This window comes from Octopus bimaculoides, chromosome 22 (assembly GCF_046866305.1).
Source record: "Octopus bimaculoides isolate indiv1 chromosome 22, ASM4686630v1, whole genome shotgun sequence".
Lineage (NCBI taxonomy): Eukaryota > Metazoa > Mollusca > Cephalopoda > Octopoda > Octopodidae > Octopus > Octopus bimaculoides.
In genome coordinates this window covers 24,188,781-24,204,946 of record NC_142949.1, presented here as the reverse complement: position 1 = coordinate 24,204,946, position 16,166 = coordinate 24,188,781, and the positions used below count along the sequence as shown (strand labels likewise).

Below are 16,166 nucleotides of genomic sequence, written 5' to 3'. Positions count from 1 at the left end.
CCCATATATGCCTGTATGTATACATATAGATGTAGGTATGTACATATATGTATGGATATATGCATGTATCTATATTATTTATATTATATTATATATATATATATATATATATATATATATATATATATATATATATATATGCTCATACGTAAAGAATAATGAAACACATTTTTTTTTTGTTCTATTAGGACATTTACAAATATGCATACATCAATCAATTTCGGTGACCACAAACCTTTGAGAGCTGTCTTGTTTTAAATGGAAGCACCTTATCACTTTGTTAGTGAATTTTGCAAGGTAAATGTTATTAAGACTTTGATTTTTGCTAAATTGACTCTAAGACCCTTCGATTCTAGTCCTTGCTTCCATACCTGAAACTTCTCTAGTTTTGATAGAGACTCAGCTATTAGAGCAAGGTCATTGCATAGAGAAGCTCCCAGGAGCATCCTGTTTTTAATTCCTCTGTTATTGCCTGGAGGACTATGATGAATAAGAGGGGGCTGATGGCTGATCCTTGGTGGACCCCTACCCCTACCTGGAATTCTTCACTATACTCGTTGCCAACCCTCACCTTACTGGCTGCATCCCTGTACATGGCTTGTATAGCTCTCACTAACCAACCACTCATCTATCCCTGGTTTCTGCATTGACCACTAGATAAGGGATCAGGGTATCCAGTCAAAGGCTTTCTCCATGTCAACAAAAGCCAGGTACAGAGGTTTATCTTTGGCTAGGTATTTCTCCTGCAGCTGCCTTACCAGAAATATAGCATCAGTGGTGCTTTTCCCTGGCACAAACCCAAACTGCATCTCATCTAAACTGACTCTCTCCCTAATTAGTTGGGCTATGACCCTCTCCGTGACTTTCATTACCTGATCCAACAACTTGATACCTCCATAATCATTCATATCTAATGCATCACCTTTACTTTTGTAGCAGTTGACTATGGTGCTGCTACACCAGTCATTGGGTATGACTGTTTCATGTTTCACTTGATTGACTATACGGATGACTAGACTATAGTCAACACCGCTGGATATTTTAAGCATCTCTGCAGTGATTCCTGATGGGCCAGGGGATTTCCCTATCTTCATACCCTTATTTGCTTTATCTATCAAGGTACTGTCAATTCGGATAGCTGGTCCCTCTGTTGGGTCAACATTCAGCAGACTCTCTTTCTCTCATTCATTCTCTTCATTTAGCAACCTTTCATAGTGGCATCTCCAAGTATCTCTCTTTGCAGCCTCATTAAATGCAAGTGAGCCATCATCCATGCAGACACATTTCTCTATGACGTCACATTCTCTCTCACACACTGTCTTGCAATACAAAACACTTTAAGTCTTTGGTCCTCACGGCACAGAACATTGGCAATTTTTTTCTTATCTGCTTCCCCTCTGGCTAAGTAAACCTGTCTCCTAGCTTCCCTTCTGAAAGTCTGATACAATTCCTTCCTACCACTGTTCTTCCAGTCCTTCCATGCCTGCTTCTTTTCCCTAATGGCCCTGTCAACTACATTGTTCCACCACCACGTTACCTTGGGTCGAGAGGGGACTTTGCACCATCCACAGATCTGGTCAGTAGCCCTCAACAGGTTGTCCTGTAGGAAACTCCAGTTGTCTTCCACATCATGTGATGCTATATCCTCCTCTATTTCATGATAAGCTTTGAGTAATACATCTCTAAATCTCTGTCCACTCACAGGATCCTTAAGCTTTCAGACCCTTCTTCTCCATGCTGGTTGTCTTCTGGGCATCCATTTAGCCTGATCCTGAAGTCGCTAACTACTCATCTATGTTGTGGGGTGCATTCTTCACCTGGGAAGGTTTTGGCATTTATAAGTAGTCATCTTCCTTGTTTCCTGGCGAGGATGTAATCAATTTGACTAGTGTGTCCACCAGATCAGTAGGTGAATAGGTGACTTTCAGGTTTCTTGAAGTTAGGATTACAAACCATAAGATCATTTGCATCACAGAACTCCAGCAGCCTGGTTCCCTCCTCATTACAGGAACCAAAACCATAGCCTCCATGTCCGCCATGGAAGACCCCTGCATGTTGTCCAACATGTCCATTGAAGTCACCAACCACAAAGAGAAGGTCCCTGTCATTTGTCGACAAAGTAGTCTGCAAGAGGGTGTCATAAGATTGGTCTTTCTGTCCATCAGGTAGCCCTGGCTGAGGGGCATAAGCCGAGATAAGGGTTGCTAACCCATGATGCAGCACTAATCTAATCTATCACAGATTCTGACTATCTTGATTACCTTATCAGCCCATTTTTCTGCAAGAAGTATACCCATACCCCCGACCCTGTCAATGTTCCCTGCCTAGAAAATCTTATATCTGTGTTCTTTGCCTGTGAGGAACCTAGCAGAACTTCCTCTCCACCTTACTTCTTGGATGCAGCACAAATCTACACATCTCCATTCAAGCATCTCAACAATCTCTCCAGACCTACCATTCAGTGTACCAACATTAAGTGTGCCAACTCTGAGGGTGTGGGAGGTGTGGGCCTACAAGACCCTGGGATGGGGGACAGCAGTGTCATGTACCTGAAAAGAAAAGAAAGCTCACATTTATATATAGAAGTAAATAAATATTTACTTCTGGACTATTCTGACTAAATACACACGTGTTGAGGTGGACTACAAAATTCAATGTGTATATATTTGTATGCACTCGTATTTTGCGTGTGCCTTTCTGTGGTTATTCTTTTACTTGTTTCAGTCATTTGACTGCAGCCATGCTGGAGCACCGCCTTTAGTCATGCAAATCAACCCTAGCGCTTATTCTTTGTAAGCCTAGTACTTATTTCATCGGTCTCTTTTGCCGAACTACTAAGCTACAGGGACGTAAACACACCAGCATCACATGTCAAGCACCCACCCTGGTGTAGCCATCTGGTTCACCAGTCCTCAATCAAATCGTCCAACCCATGCTAGCATGGAAAGCGGATGTTAAACGATGATGACACATAAATCCTTAGTAGAGGCTTTATACATCAATTTTTTTCTGAATACCTGCCTATTCATGCTCTCTTTCCCTCTCTCTCTCTCTCTCTTTGACTCTATTGGTGAGATATAACTGTGCGGTCAGTCAGTGTAAGAAAGGTGAAAGACGGGAGTTGGGGGTAGATGTGGGGGGGAAGTGCAGCTAGTGGATCCCAGATGGTTTTTGTGGAGTGATGGGTCTTATTTCTGTCCTGTGAAATAAATGCCTGTAGCCTTCTCTCTCTTGCTCCCTCCCACCATCACCACCATTACACCACCACCACCACCATCTATGACTAACTCTATTACCACAATTGTCTTCTCAGTGATCTAGTGCAGGGGTTTTCAAACTTTTTGATTTGCGGACCCCTTTATATTTCAGGCTTTACCCTTATAAACGCTTATGAAATTTATACATAAATATTTGCTTAAAATAACATATATTTTTACATTTATTTATTTAACAGTATTTAACAAATAGGTTTATTGTCAATTAAAAGATTTCGATTAAAAAACATATATAAAATCAAATTGCCCATAAAAAGTATTTGCTGTCCACGAACCCCCTGTGATCCGCGGACCACAGTTTGAAAACCCCTGATCGAGTGCATCCATTGATATGTGGCACTGTTCTTTCCATTGCCTTCCCTGCCGCTGCTCATCTTTTTTCCTTTGCATCCACCACAACACCCACCCTCAGCCATCCAACACCTCTCCACCTCCTTTCTCTCTCATACGACATTAACAAAATCACTACCAACTCAGAAAACTGGTTGGAATACTTCTGCTACATTGTCCAATTATATATCTTTTTGCTGTTGTTGTTGTTGTTTTGATTGTATTATTTTTTTTTTCTAATACAAAGATGCACCTGTGGGATTAGTCAGCCCCTTCCCCCTATTTTTCTTCCCTTTCTCCTTTATTCCTCCTTCTCTTAATCATCATCATCACCAATAATAACTACAAGAGCATCACTCATTACTGCATAATATGACAGTAGCAATACAAGTCTGAACCGAAGGTAGTTCAAAAGTGGACATAATTTTTTAATTAACTGACAGAGGTAATTCAAATTGTACTTGTCAGCAGAGTAACTCTTTCTCCATACAAAGGTAGTACTCAATATAGTCTCCAACACAAGCAATGCATTTGCACCTTTGTTGAACCTCGCTCTCAAATTCCCTTCGACAAAATTCAGGTGTGCACTGTTGTATCTCTTTTCTCACATCCACTTTCACCTTGTCTGTGTCATGAAATCATTGTCCCCTCAAAACTGTCATTCATTGGACCAACCATGTGGAAGCCAGAGGGTGTTAGATACAGGCTTTACGATGGCTAGAGAGCACTGCCCAGCTCAATTTGTCAATTGCTTGATTTGTTACCAAAGATGTGTATGGTCACTCATTGTCAGGGTGAAAATGGGTAATTTCCAGATTTTTATTCCATCTCTTCCTTCCAATGGCTTTTCGAATCTCTTTGAGTGTCTCAGTATACTGCTTGCCTTTCTCAGTAGAGCCATGTTCCAGGAGAATGATATCCTTCTCACCCCACAAAACGTCAAGTAACTCTGTTTATGCATGGTGTGTGTGTGTATGTGTTGCTCATTGGCTCTTGGAATTTCTTAGGTCTTGGATAAGAGGTGTGATGTTATTCCATGTACCGAGCTTTCGTTTCCGTTTCATAAAGGTACACCTATATTTAACCCCCTGCCAAAATACTAGAAAAAAAAAAAAACGACACTCTCATTGGCTTCAAATGCTTTCAGCAGATCTGAGTAGACTCCCACCCTTCCATTTAGATTGGGTGTCAACTACTGAGGTAACAACTTGGTACACACAACTAAATACTCAAGTCTTCCATTGGCTTCTCTAATACATTATAACCACTGTCCAGTTGTGCAGCAAGCTCACAAGCTGTGCCTTGTCTGTCCATGCAAAAAATCATTTTGTTCACTCGCTGGTGATTCATGCCAGTGGTCACAATTGTTCTCCGACTGCATCCTTTCTCTTTGATGCTGGTTTCCCTTTTTTTAAACTTCATCCTTCTGTGCGTATTACTCTTTGTCAATGGCATCATCTCTTAACAACCCGTAGTTTTCTGTAGATGGCAGACTGCCTGCAGTCTCCTCTTTTCTTTTATTTTTTTACTTGTTTCAGTCTTTTGACTGTGGCCATTCTGGAGTTACGTCTTGAAGTGTTGTTGTTGTTCTTCTTCTTTTTCTACTCCTTCTTCTTCTTCTCCGCCACCTCCTTTCTCTACTACTATGACTGCTTAAACAATCGAAGACAAGAATTCATATCAAACTAGCTGCTGCTAACTACTTAGAACCCACAAGAGTAAAAAAGAGAGACAGAGACAGGCAGAAAAAAGGAAAATGCCCCTTGCACTTGAAAAACTATGGAAATAATTTTTTTAGAAGACATTTCATTTAATTTTTCCACAATTTAATTGTTCTTCATACTTTACTTTAAGTTGAAAAAGTCGCAAAGACTGAAACCGGTACTAAAATGTTTTTCATGATAAAATTATTTTAGCATTTTCTACCTTGTCTTATTTTCCTTATATCTATCTATCTATCTATCTATCTATCTATCTATATGTATATATATATATATATATATATATATATATATGTATGTATATATGTATGTATGATGGGTTTTTCAGTTTCCATCTACCAAATCCACTCACAAGGCTTTGGTCAGCCTGAGGCTATAATAGTAGAAGACACTTGCCCAAGGTGTCACACAGTGGGATTGAACCCAGAAATGTGGTTGGGAAGCAAGCTTCTTACCACACAGCCACACTTGAAGAATAGAACACAACAAGCCAGATATTGCTTGTAGTCATTGATGAGAAGAAATTTATCATCATCATTTAATGTCCATTTTCCCCGCTGGCATGGGTTGGACAGTTTGACAGAAACTTACCAGCTGAAGGGTAATTCAAGCTCCTTGTCTGTTTTGGCATGGTTTCTACAGTTGGATGTCCTTCCTAATGCCAACCACTTTACAGAGTGTACTGAGTGCTTTTATGTGGCACGTGTATGGGTGCTTTTTGCATGGCACCAGCACCTATGAGCCCACGAGATTAGGGATTCTCAGCTGGAGAGGGTTGCTGGGGACGAGCCTGTATGCAAGGACAACCACATCTCCAACTCTGTGAAATAACAGAATGTAATAATTGTGTGTATGTGTGTGTGTTATCTTCATTTTTGTCTGCATTCTTATTCAATTATTGTGCGACATCAATAATATTGCTTCCATGTATATTCAATTCTGCAAGCCGATAAAAAAACAAACAAAAAAAGCACTGGTTTCATATTGGGTTGGCAACTAAGTTCTCGCCGTTTTTTTTTTTAATTTAAATTTTTTAAAAGGTTTAAAAAAAAAAATAACAGCTAATTAATCAATAATGTATTCACCCTTGTTGTTTACAACTTCTTCCCAACGTTCAACAAAATTTTCAATACGTCGTTTGGTAGAAATCACCCGATTTCGACTCTAAAAATTGACCCAACGAAGCTCTCAATTCTGCACCAGTATTGAACGAAACTCCGCGCATAGCATTTGAAAGAGATCGAAAGAGGTGGAAATCCGTTAGTGCCAAATTAAAGGAGTACGGCGGGTGTGGCAGCACTTCCCAGCCATGCGTTTGAATGGCTTCCTTGGTCATATTGGCGATATGAGTACGGACGTTGTCGTGCAGCAGAAGAACTCCATGCTGACGATTAGGTCTTTTGGATCTTTTTTAAAACGGGGGCCACATTTTTCATTAACGAAACACTTTGAAACTTGGAACACTGGTAGAATGTGTCATATAAAACATCTTTTTCTCTTAGTCTTCTTAAAAAAAAAGAGAAATCCATAAATTATTCCATGTTAAAGTTGTCGTATTTCTGTAATTTCAACCAATCACTGACGTCCATTCAGCCGATATACATTAAGTGCCGACTACATAAACAAACGATTCTGAAACAATTAACCCTAACCCTAACTCTAACCCTAACCCTAACCCTAACCCTAGGGTTAGGCTTAGGGTTAGGGTTAAAGCAAACTTAAAATGAAAAAAGCAAATAAAACGAAGAATCGTTTGTTTATGTAGTCGGCACTTAATGTATATCGGCTGAGTGGACGTCAGTGATTGGTTGAAATTATCGAAATAAGACAATTTTTTATATGAAATAAATTCGAATACAAAAATATTTTTCTGTTCTATAACACAAAATAGATAAGTATACGAAGTTTGAAAGTCTTTCGGTACCAAAAACACTACGTAAAACATTAATGAAAAATGTGGCCCCCGTTTTAAAAAAGATCCGGTCTTTTCTCTTGAATAGCCGTGTTGAGTCGTTCCATCTGTTGAACGAGTTTCGCGTTGACCGTTTGGTTCCCTTCAAGCAATTCATAATGGATAATCCCTTCCCAGTCCCACCATACGCACAACATCGTTTTACGCGGATGAAAATCTTGTTTCATGCGCGGTGTCGCTTGTTTACCGGGGCTAAGCCATTCCTTACGCTGCTTCATATTGATGTACAGGCACCATTTTTCGTCGCCAGTAACGATTCGGTAAAGAAATCGTTGCTTGTGTCCATGAGTTGAGCGGTGACGAGCAAGCAAACCAGCGGAGATTGTGACTCGTTGATTTTTGTTGTTGTCACTTAAAGCATGCGGAACCTATGCTCCATACTTCTGAACCTTTCCCATCGAGTAAAGATGCTTCTCTATAGCAGTGTGGGAGCATTCCATTTTCTCTGCCAGTACCCTTGTCGTTTGACGAGAATTGTCGTGCAAAAGTTGGTTTAATCGTTCTTCATCGAACTCAAACTGGACGGCCAGAACGAGGTGCGTCTTTGAGGTCAAAATTTCCATTTTTTAACTTGGTATACCAATCACGAGCGGTTCTTTCAGCTATGGCACCCTCTCCATACACAGCATAAATGTTGCAAGCAGCTTTTGCGGCCTTAGAACCTTGATTAAAAGCAAAAAGGTGTCGAAAACGCTCGTTTTTCTTAACTTGATATTCCATTTTAATGATCTGAAGATAAACAAAAATTAACTAGAGAAAAGACAAAATAGGTTCGAAAATGATTCAAAAATAGAATTCTCGAAAAAAAAAAAATAGATTCCAAAATTTAAAAACGCAATAAATTCCAAAATTTAAAAAAACAGCGGGAACTTAATTTCTATCTCAATAATTACTTCCCTTTGACTGATTCTCCCATTCACATTCACTTGCTGATATATATATAAAGGCGGTGAGCTGGCAGAATCGTTAGCACCGTGTTCTGAGTTCAAATTCCGCCGAGGTCGACTTTGCCTTTCATCCTTTCAGTGTCGATAAATTAAGTACAAGTTGTGTACTGGGATCGATCTAATCGACTGGCCCACTCTCCAAAGATTTCGGGCCTTGTGTCTAGAAAAGGATATATATATATATATATATAGATAGATATAGATATATATATAGTTACAGTTACTCTTTTACTTGTTTCAGCCATTTGATTGCAGCCATGCTGGAGCACCATCTCTAATTGAACAAATCGACCCCTGGACCTATTCTTTGTAAGCCTAGTACTTATTTTATCAGATTCTTTTGCCGAACCACTAAGTTACAGGGACACGAACAACATCAGTGCCAAGGGATGGTGGGGTCAAACACATACACACACACACACATATATATTTATACATACAACAAGTTTCTCTCAGTTTCCATCTAAGGCTTTGGTCGGCCCGTTGCTATAGTAGAAGACACTTGTCCAAGGTGCCGCGCAGTGGGACTGAACCCAGAACCATGTGGTTGGGAAGTGCATGAAATGTGTATCAAAATGAGATGCTATGAGCTTGTCAGAACTCCATGTCAGGCTTTTAATATGGTTTATCCTTTCTAAGTCTGTGCTTCATGACTCAAATAGCCACACATCAAAAGGTTCCTGGACTATTTTTTTTTAAATAAAAGACAACTTATTTACTTAAGGTTTAACATTATTTTCTTCGAAATAGTCACCTTGTGCAGCACTACATTGGCCTCAACATTCCTGCCACTTTTAGAATCCGACCTGGAAGTCATTTTCCGTAAACGAGTCAAGGACCTTCTGCAATTCGCTCTGGATCTTAACAACAATGGTGCAACCTTTGAACTGCATTTTCATCTTGGGGAAGAGATGGAAGTCGGCAGATGCTAAACCTGAACAGGGTGGGTGCAGAAGATATACCAAGTTGCTTTCGGTTAGAAACCCACAAGTATGGAGAACTTGGTGACAGTGCATTGTTGTCATGAAGAATCCAATTTTTCGCGACCCACAGATCTGGATACTATTACCAAATATCCTCCCTCAAATGCTGTTGATTGTCCTCTGATAATCCTCATGAACAAGCTGATGAATTTTCTCCACATTTCCAAAGGTGAAGCTCATGGTAGGTCTTCCAGATCGCACATCCTCTTTCAGGGATGTTCTTCCACTTTTGAAGCGCCAGTGCCACTTGAGACATTGTGTATGACCCATTGCCTCAGCGCCATAAAGTCTCAACCTCGTGGTTTCACTTTCATTTCTACTATCTTATGAACGCATTTGAATGTGTGTGTGTGTGTGTGTGCATGCAAATATACATACACACACACACACACACATATATATATGAGAAAAGGAAGAAAATAGAAAAATTGACGTACAGACGTAATTTATTCAAAGATATTCGGATTCATGTAGAGAAATTCCTGCCTACAGCTGCTTCCACATCCAATCAGTTCAATCACAGAAACAAAATACTTTAATTCAAATTACCATATTTGAAACCAGTCAATTGGGTATAGTTTCTTGACTGAATAAAATTATATATATATATATATATATATATATATATATATATATATATATATATATATATATATATATATATATATATATATATATATATATATATATATATATATATATATATATATATATATATATATATATATATATATATATATATATATATATATATATATATATATATATATATATATATATATATATATATATATATATATATATATATATATATATATATATATATATATATATATATATATATATATATATATATATATATATATATATATATATATATATATATATATATATATATATATATATATATATATATATATATATATATATATATATATATATATATATATATATATATATATATATATATATATATATATATATATATATATATATATATATATATATATATATATATATATATATATATATATATATATATATATATATATATATATATATATATATATATATATATATATATATATATATATATATATATATATATATATATATATATATATAGGCGAAGGAGTGGCTGTGTGGTAAGAAGCCTGCTTCCCAATCACATGATTCTGGGTTCAGCCCCACGGCATGACACCTTGGGAAAGTGTCTTCTACTATAGCCTCGGCCCGACCAAAGCCTTGTGAGTGGATTTGGTAGACGGAAACTGAAAGAAGCCCGTCGTATGTATGTGTGTGTTTGTGTATCTGTGTTTGTCACGCCACCATTACTTGACAAGCGATGTTGGGTGTCCCTATATACTAGCGGTTCGGCAAAAAGAGACCGATAGAATAAGTACTAGGTTTACAACGAATACATTCTGAGGTCGATTTGTTCGACTAAAGGTGGTGCTCCAGTATGGCCCGCAGTCAAATGACTGAAACAAGTAAACGAATATATATAAACACACACATACGTACGTACACATGCACACACATATAAACATGTGTGCATATTTTCTATTTGGTGCACACTGTCCGATGTTTTGATAATTTCTACCCAGATGTTTTTTTTTTTTTAATGCTAATTATGAAAATCGTAATTATTCATTGGAGAAATAACTGAAAAAAAATTATGAAGCTTTGAGGAATAATTTTTTCTAACTTCAACCAATCAGATCCATCGATTCTGTAACCTCTGCTGTGACGCTATGGAAAGCGCTGTGTTTGTTTTTCTTCTGTATATAACGTACTGAAAATCACAACAAATTGTCACTTTTTGAGAAATTAATAAGATGAAAATTTTTCATGAATGCAAACAACAAATTAACGTTTGCCATGAAATTTTTTGATGCCACTCATGCTCTTACCCTGAACCTATACTCTCACCCCACATCTTAACCCTAACTCTAAACCCTAACCGTAGCTCCTAACCTTTACTCCAAGATGGTATGAGAATATGTACAAATCATCTGCGTGATGCAAAGTTGAGAATGGTTGGCTAAAATTACAAAAAATTGATAAATTTAAAGATATCTGACATTTTGATTAATTTTTATAAAAATCGTAATTTTTGTAATTGACAGGAAAAACTATACTTTTGTAGAGACTTTCATTAAATTTGGGTTCTTTGCGTTAAACGGAGATCTATAAAGTTCTTCAGAGCTCTCTTTTCTGTTCCTTCCTGTTCATCATATTCCTCTAAGCTATAACAGAGGAATCGGCTGTCTTTCGAAATTCTTGTATGCTGACGTTTTTTTTTTTTTACAGAATCCCCCATTTTCGAGTACGGAGATTCTGATTCTGCAAAAAACCGCATTTTAAAATTCTTGAATTTTCACTTTTTTTTGCAAAATACGTAGAAAAAATACGGAGATTATGATTCTTAAAAAAAAAAATTTTTTTTTGAAAAAGTGAAAACTGAAGAGTTTGCGCGTGGGGGGTATTAAATTATTATTATTATTATTTGCAGGATCGGAATCTCTGTACTCGAAAATGGGGGATTCTGTAAAAAAAAAAATAATAAAAATAACGAAAGGGGAAGCGGTTCACATTCTTTACGTCCGCCGCAGAATCTGTGGAAGAATTGAAATAAAAATTCCAAACAAGGAAGCCCAACCTAGAATTGAAGGGCCTCTAAGTAAACATATTGAAAACCAAAAGTTTACTAAGTAGGAAGGAATTCAGACAGATTCTTTACAGCATCAGGGAAACAGTTGTGCTTAGTTACCAGAAAAGAAGTCAGTAAACATTCTATGTGCGCCCTTAGTAAACAATGGACACAAGGTATGTAGTGAGATCAGAGGCAGGCTATCAGAGAAGGTGCCTTTCGTATGAATTGGGTGCACAAGCATTAACGCAAACTTAGAGAATAGATGTTCTCAGATGTCTGGACGGTTTCCTAGAAGATAACCTTTGCTGTCTAGAGACCCAAATTAGCATTTGGAGCGGACGTTCCGAAAGTATGACAGGCAGAATGAATAAAAGGTTGGGAAAGTTCAGGTAGCTATTACCTTTAATAGCAGCAAAGGGCTTCTCCCTCAATGTCAATGGTAGATTGTATGATGCTTGTGTGTGAAAGTATGCTGCTTCACAGTAGCGAGACATAGGCCGAAATACAAAGGCAGGCATGTTTCACTGGATGTGCCATGCTAGTGTGCATGAACGAAGTATAAATGAACTGAAAGGAGGGAATGGGTTGTAGTATGACAGAGAAGATACTGCGATGGTTGGGGCACATAATGCGAATGGAGGATGGAAGCTAGGTAAGCAAATGCCGAGTACACAAATCGGGGTACCTGTAGAAGAGTCGCATAAAGAAATCTAGTTTCTCCCAAACCGGCTACCTACTTCCAGTGCTTGCAACATTTGTAGACTCTGCTACAAAAAATCAAGGACCAAGTTGTGTTAAACCGGAAGATGGATTCACTACAAAACGTTTATAGTCTGCCTAACAAACTTCCTCACAGTTGATAGCAAATCAGTTTCATTCACGAAGTTGGAGTCGACCTGATATTATCGGAGACATTTGCTCATGGTGTCAAATGGAATTGAATGCGGAACATGATTGTGAAGCGAATTTGTTAACCATAAGGATCTCATCACTGTCCACATTGACACAAGGCTACAAATTCATTTGGTTGGGGAGGACGGGATGAACAGCTGATTATATCGGACTCAATACATGGTTAGTGCTTATTTATCGACCCTTAAAGGATGAAAGGAAAAGATAAGCTGGGTGATTTGAACTCAAAATAGTAAGAATATTTGAAGATATAAAATAGTTTCTTGGTAGAAGCTTACATCTGGTCAATGAAGACGATAGCCTCTTCTGACCCTACTCGAAAATTCAGGACACACTTCTGTTCACCAATTAATCTTATTTTACCTTTCTTTTTTTTTCTTTTTTGCACGCTTCATTTATTTATATATTTAGTCCCTGCTTTACTGAATAACGAGATATGACAAAAATATACACGAGAGAAAACAATAGAAAAATAACTTAAGAAATAGCAAAATTAATAAGTAACAAAGACAATCAAATGAGACAGCCTCTGTGAGGTCACTTCACCTAGAAACTGTAGCTAAATCTTCCTCTAATCATACCCTACTTTCCATTTTAAGAGACGGGGATAGAGAGAAACAGACGAAGCTCTAGATACGCCAAAGTCTGAAAAGAAGTTACGATGATTGCTACGATAGAAGCTCCTTTGATCATAAGTTTTGCTCGATTAGGGCAGGCCTGGGGCTAAGCAACAACAAAGAAAGCCGAATAGATTTTGTTGCTTTGTTCTTCTTTCTATTATCAATTCTTTCTAGCTTTTAATTGTCTAAGTATTTAATATATCAACATTAACTAAGCTGGTTAACTTACTTTCCAGCTGGTGTCTGGTGAATTAAAACCTGTAGTGCTAGTGGTGATGGTGCCTGCAATAGTACTTCTGTCTCTCAATCGCCTACCCTTTTTCTTTCTTTTCTCTCAAACTCTCTCTTACTTTCTCTCTCCTTCCTTCTCCACATCTTTCTTATATTCTCTTATCTTCTCTCTCTCTCTCTCTCTCTCTCTCTATTTATTTTGTTTTCTCTTCCTTTCTCTTCTTCCTCTCTCTAACACTCACCCTTTTACTTTTCTGGCCGTCCTTTAATAGAATTCATGCTGTCCTCGTTTGCTATTTCTGTCTCTATTCAGCTGTAATTCTTTTTGTTTGTTTACTTTATCTCCGTGTGTGGATATATATCTCTTTCCTGAAATGTCGGAAGTTCGGGAAGAGCAAAACTATCTTGTACGGATACGAAGAGGAGACATATTCCAGTTCAGAGCCGACTGGGTGTTTCTATACAATATCTATGTGGGTGTTTAGTGTTTGCGTCCGTTCTCTCGGGTAGTGAGTTTATGTCCGTGTGACTAATTTACGAGAGTAAGTGTGCATCTATGTCGCCGCCCCAAAGCTGCCGTATTCTATGGGTAAGATCCAATTTATTACCATCATATTTATTGTTGCTCTTATTGTTATTATTCTGGTCGTTTGATGCCGTTAACACTCTTAAGAAAGCCATGAAATTCACCAATTACAGTTTCCTCTCACGTAACTTAGGTTCGCTTAGTCAAAAGGAATCGTTTATTATTAGCAGAAATAATAAAGCGTTGAAGTATATATATATATTTTTTTTTTAGTTTCGTTTCTGTTGTGAGTTTAAATCGTACGTAGAACGGCTTTGTCTTACATCCATCGAGGATCAATCAAATAAAAGCAAGTAACTTACGGGAGTCGTTTTAATCCCATCATATTTGTGATAATGAAAGAAACCACTGCTACGAGTTTTAGTTGTGCCAGCAACAGTTTGATGAAGGCACAAACATCACATCTCGTTATTTGTCTCTCAATCTATGATAATAGAGAAATTGGTGTTCTTTGTGCGGATGTATGGCAGCATTCAGTTTAATTTCGATTGCGAGTTCGAATTCGACTGAGGTAATTTCGAAGTATTCAGTTTGAAGAGATGATAAAGTCCCAACTTTAAACTGTGAGCGATAAATTAAATTCAAGGCAAAGTGTGTGTGTGTGTGTGTTTACCCTCATCACCGCTTGACGACAGGTGTTGGCGTGTTCACGTCCCCGTAACTTAGCAGTTTGGTAAAAGATGTCGATAGAATAAGTATCAGTCTTATAAAAAAAAAAAAGTACTGAGGTCGATTCATTCGACTAAAAAGTCTTCAAAGCAGCGCCCCTGTATGGCCAGTCTAATAAGTAAAACAAGTAAAAGGTATATATATATATATATATATATATATATATATATATACACATACATACACACACAGAGAAAAGAGAAGACAGACACGTGAGGGAACAACAAACAGGTGTATTAGTTTGACGCTGGGGAAAAATGGAAAAGTCTTTGACGCTTCGAGCCTCCGCTCTTCGATATAATGAGATGCAAGTAAAAAATGGGGAGAGAGAAAAAAACGTGTCAGGATTATATATATATATATATATATATATACCGGAGTAAGCACATAAATGTGCAACAAAGTGGAAAAAAGAGTACTCAAATACCAGAGGTAGAGTAATATGCTTTATTTAAAAGCAGCAGAAATATAACAAAAAATTTTGTTTTTGTTATATTTCTGCTGCTTTTATATATATATATATATATATATATATAATATCGAGGTCTCTTTCTTTTGTTTGTTTTTTTGTTGTCATTTCTATCAACATATATATGTGTGTGTGTATGACAATACTTTCAGTTTCCGTCTACCAAATCTATTCACAAAGCTTTGGTGAGCCTGAGTCTCTAGAAGAGGATACTTGCCTAAAATATCATCCATTGGAGCTGAACGCAAGACAACACTGGTTGGGAAACAAGCTTTTTAACCACACAGACACGCCTATACCTATTGCGTACATGCACTCATACGCACACAAATATTACAAACTTTCTAAGTTTTCACGGTCCACTGCCAACACCCTTTGTTTGTTTTTTTTAAATAAAAACGTGTGGTATTTGTAAAAGATCAATGAAGATGACTGAGTGGAAAATATTTCGGGGTAGGCGAGGGCATTCTGCATACTAAGTACAAAAGTGTCCCGCATATTTCAATACACTTTTGTTAAAAAAAAATTCGATAAAATGAGGTTATCCAAGCTCTCTTTAGATGTGTTTGAAATTAAAATTTTTTTGTGAAAAAAACCATTAAAGGAAATTTCTCCCAAAAGACCAGCCAATCGATATTTAGAGCAATATAGACGATGCAGGTGTTTACAGCGTGTCTGTTCTTTAAAGGCAACCGGTAAATGCAGCTGATCTGTTTCTGTGTCATTAACCTTCTCAGCGAAGCATAGGGAATCTAGTTATGAATGTATAACAAAGTCTGACTCAAACATATTTGT

At 37.4% G+C, this 16,166-nt stretch overlaps 1 protein-coding gene across 5 annotated transcripts in view; it reads left to right on the top strand.

The window, feature by feature from the left end:
- Nucleotides 1-16,166, top strand: part of LOC106873049 (BTB/POZ domain-containing protein 17) — a 58,245-nt gene that overhangs the window by 7,317 nt on the left and 34,762 nt on the right. Inside the window, exon 1 of one of the 5 annotated variants that reach the window (XM_089339835.1) lies at nt 12,779-12,958. The exons of 1 other annotated variant lie outside the window; for it this stretch is intronic. Coding sequence is in view for 1 of the 4 variants with exons in the window: in XM_014920257.3 (XP_014775743.1) it covers nt 14,233-14,236 (4 nt within the window). In the remaining 3 variants the exon portion in view is untranslated. Of the gene's footprint in view, nt 1-12,778; nt 12,959-13,853; nt 14,237-15,123; nt 15,335-16,166 lie in introns of those variants that run through there. 3 more of the 5 variants (XM_052975876.2, XM_014920257.3, XM_089339834.1) reach the window with 3 other exon arrangements.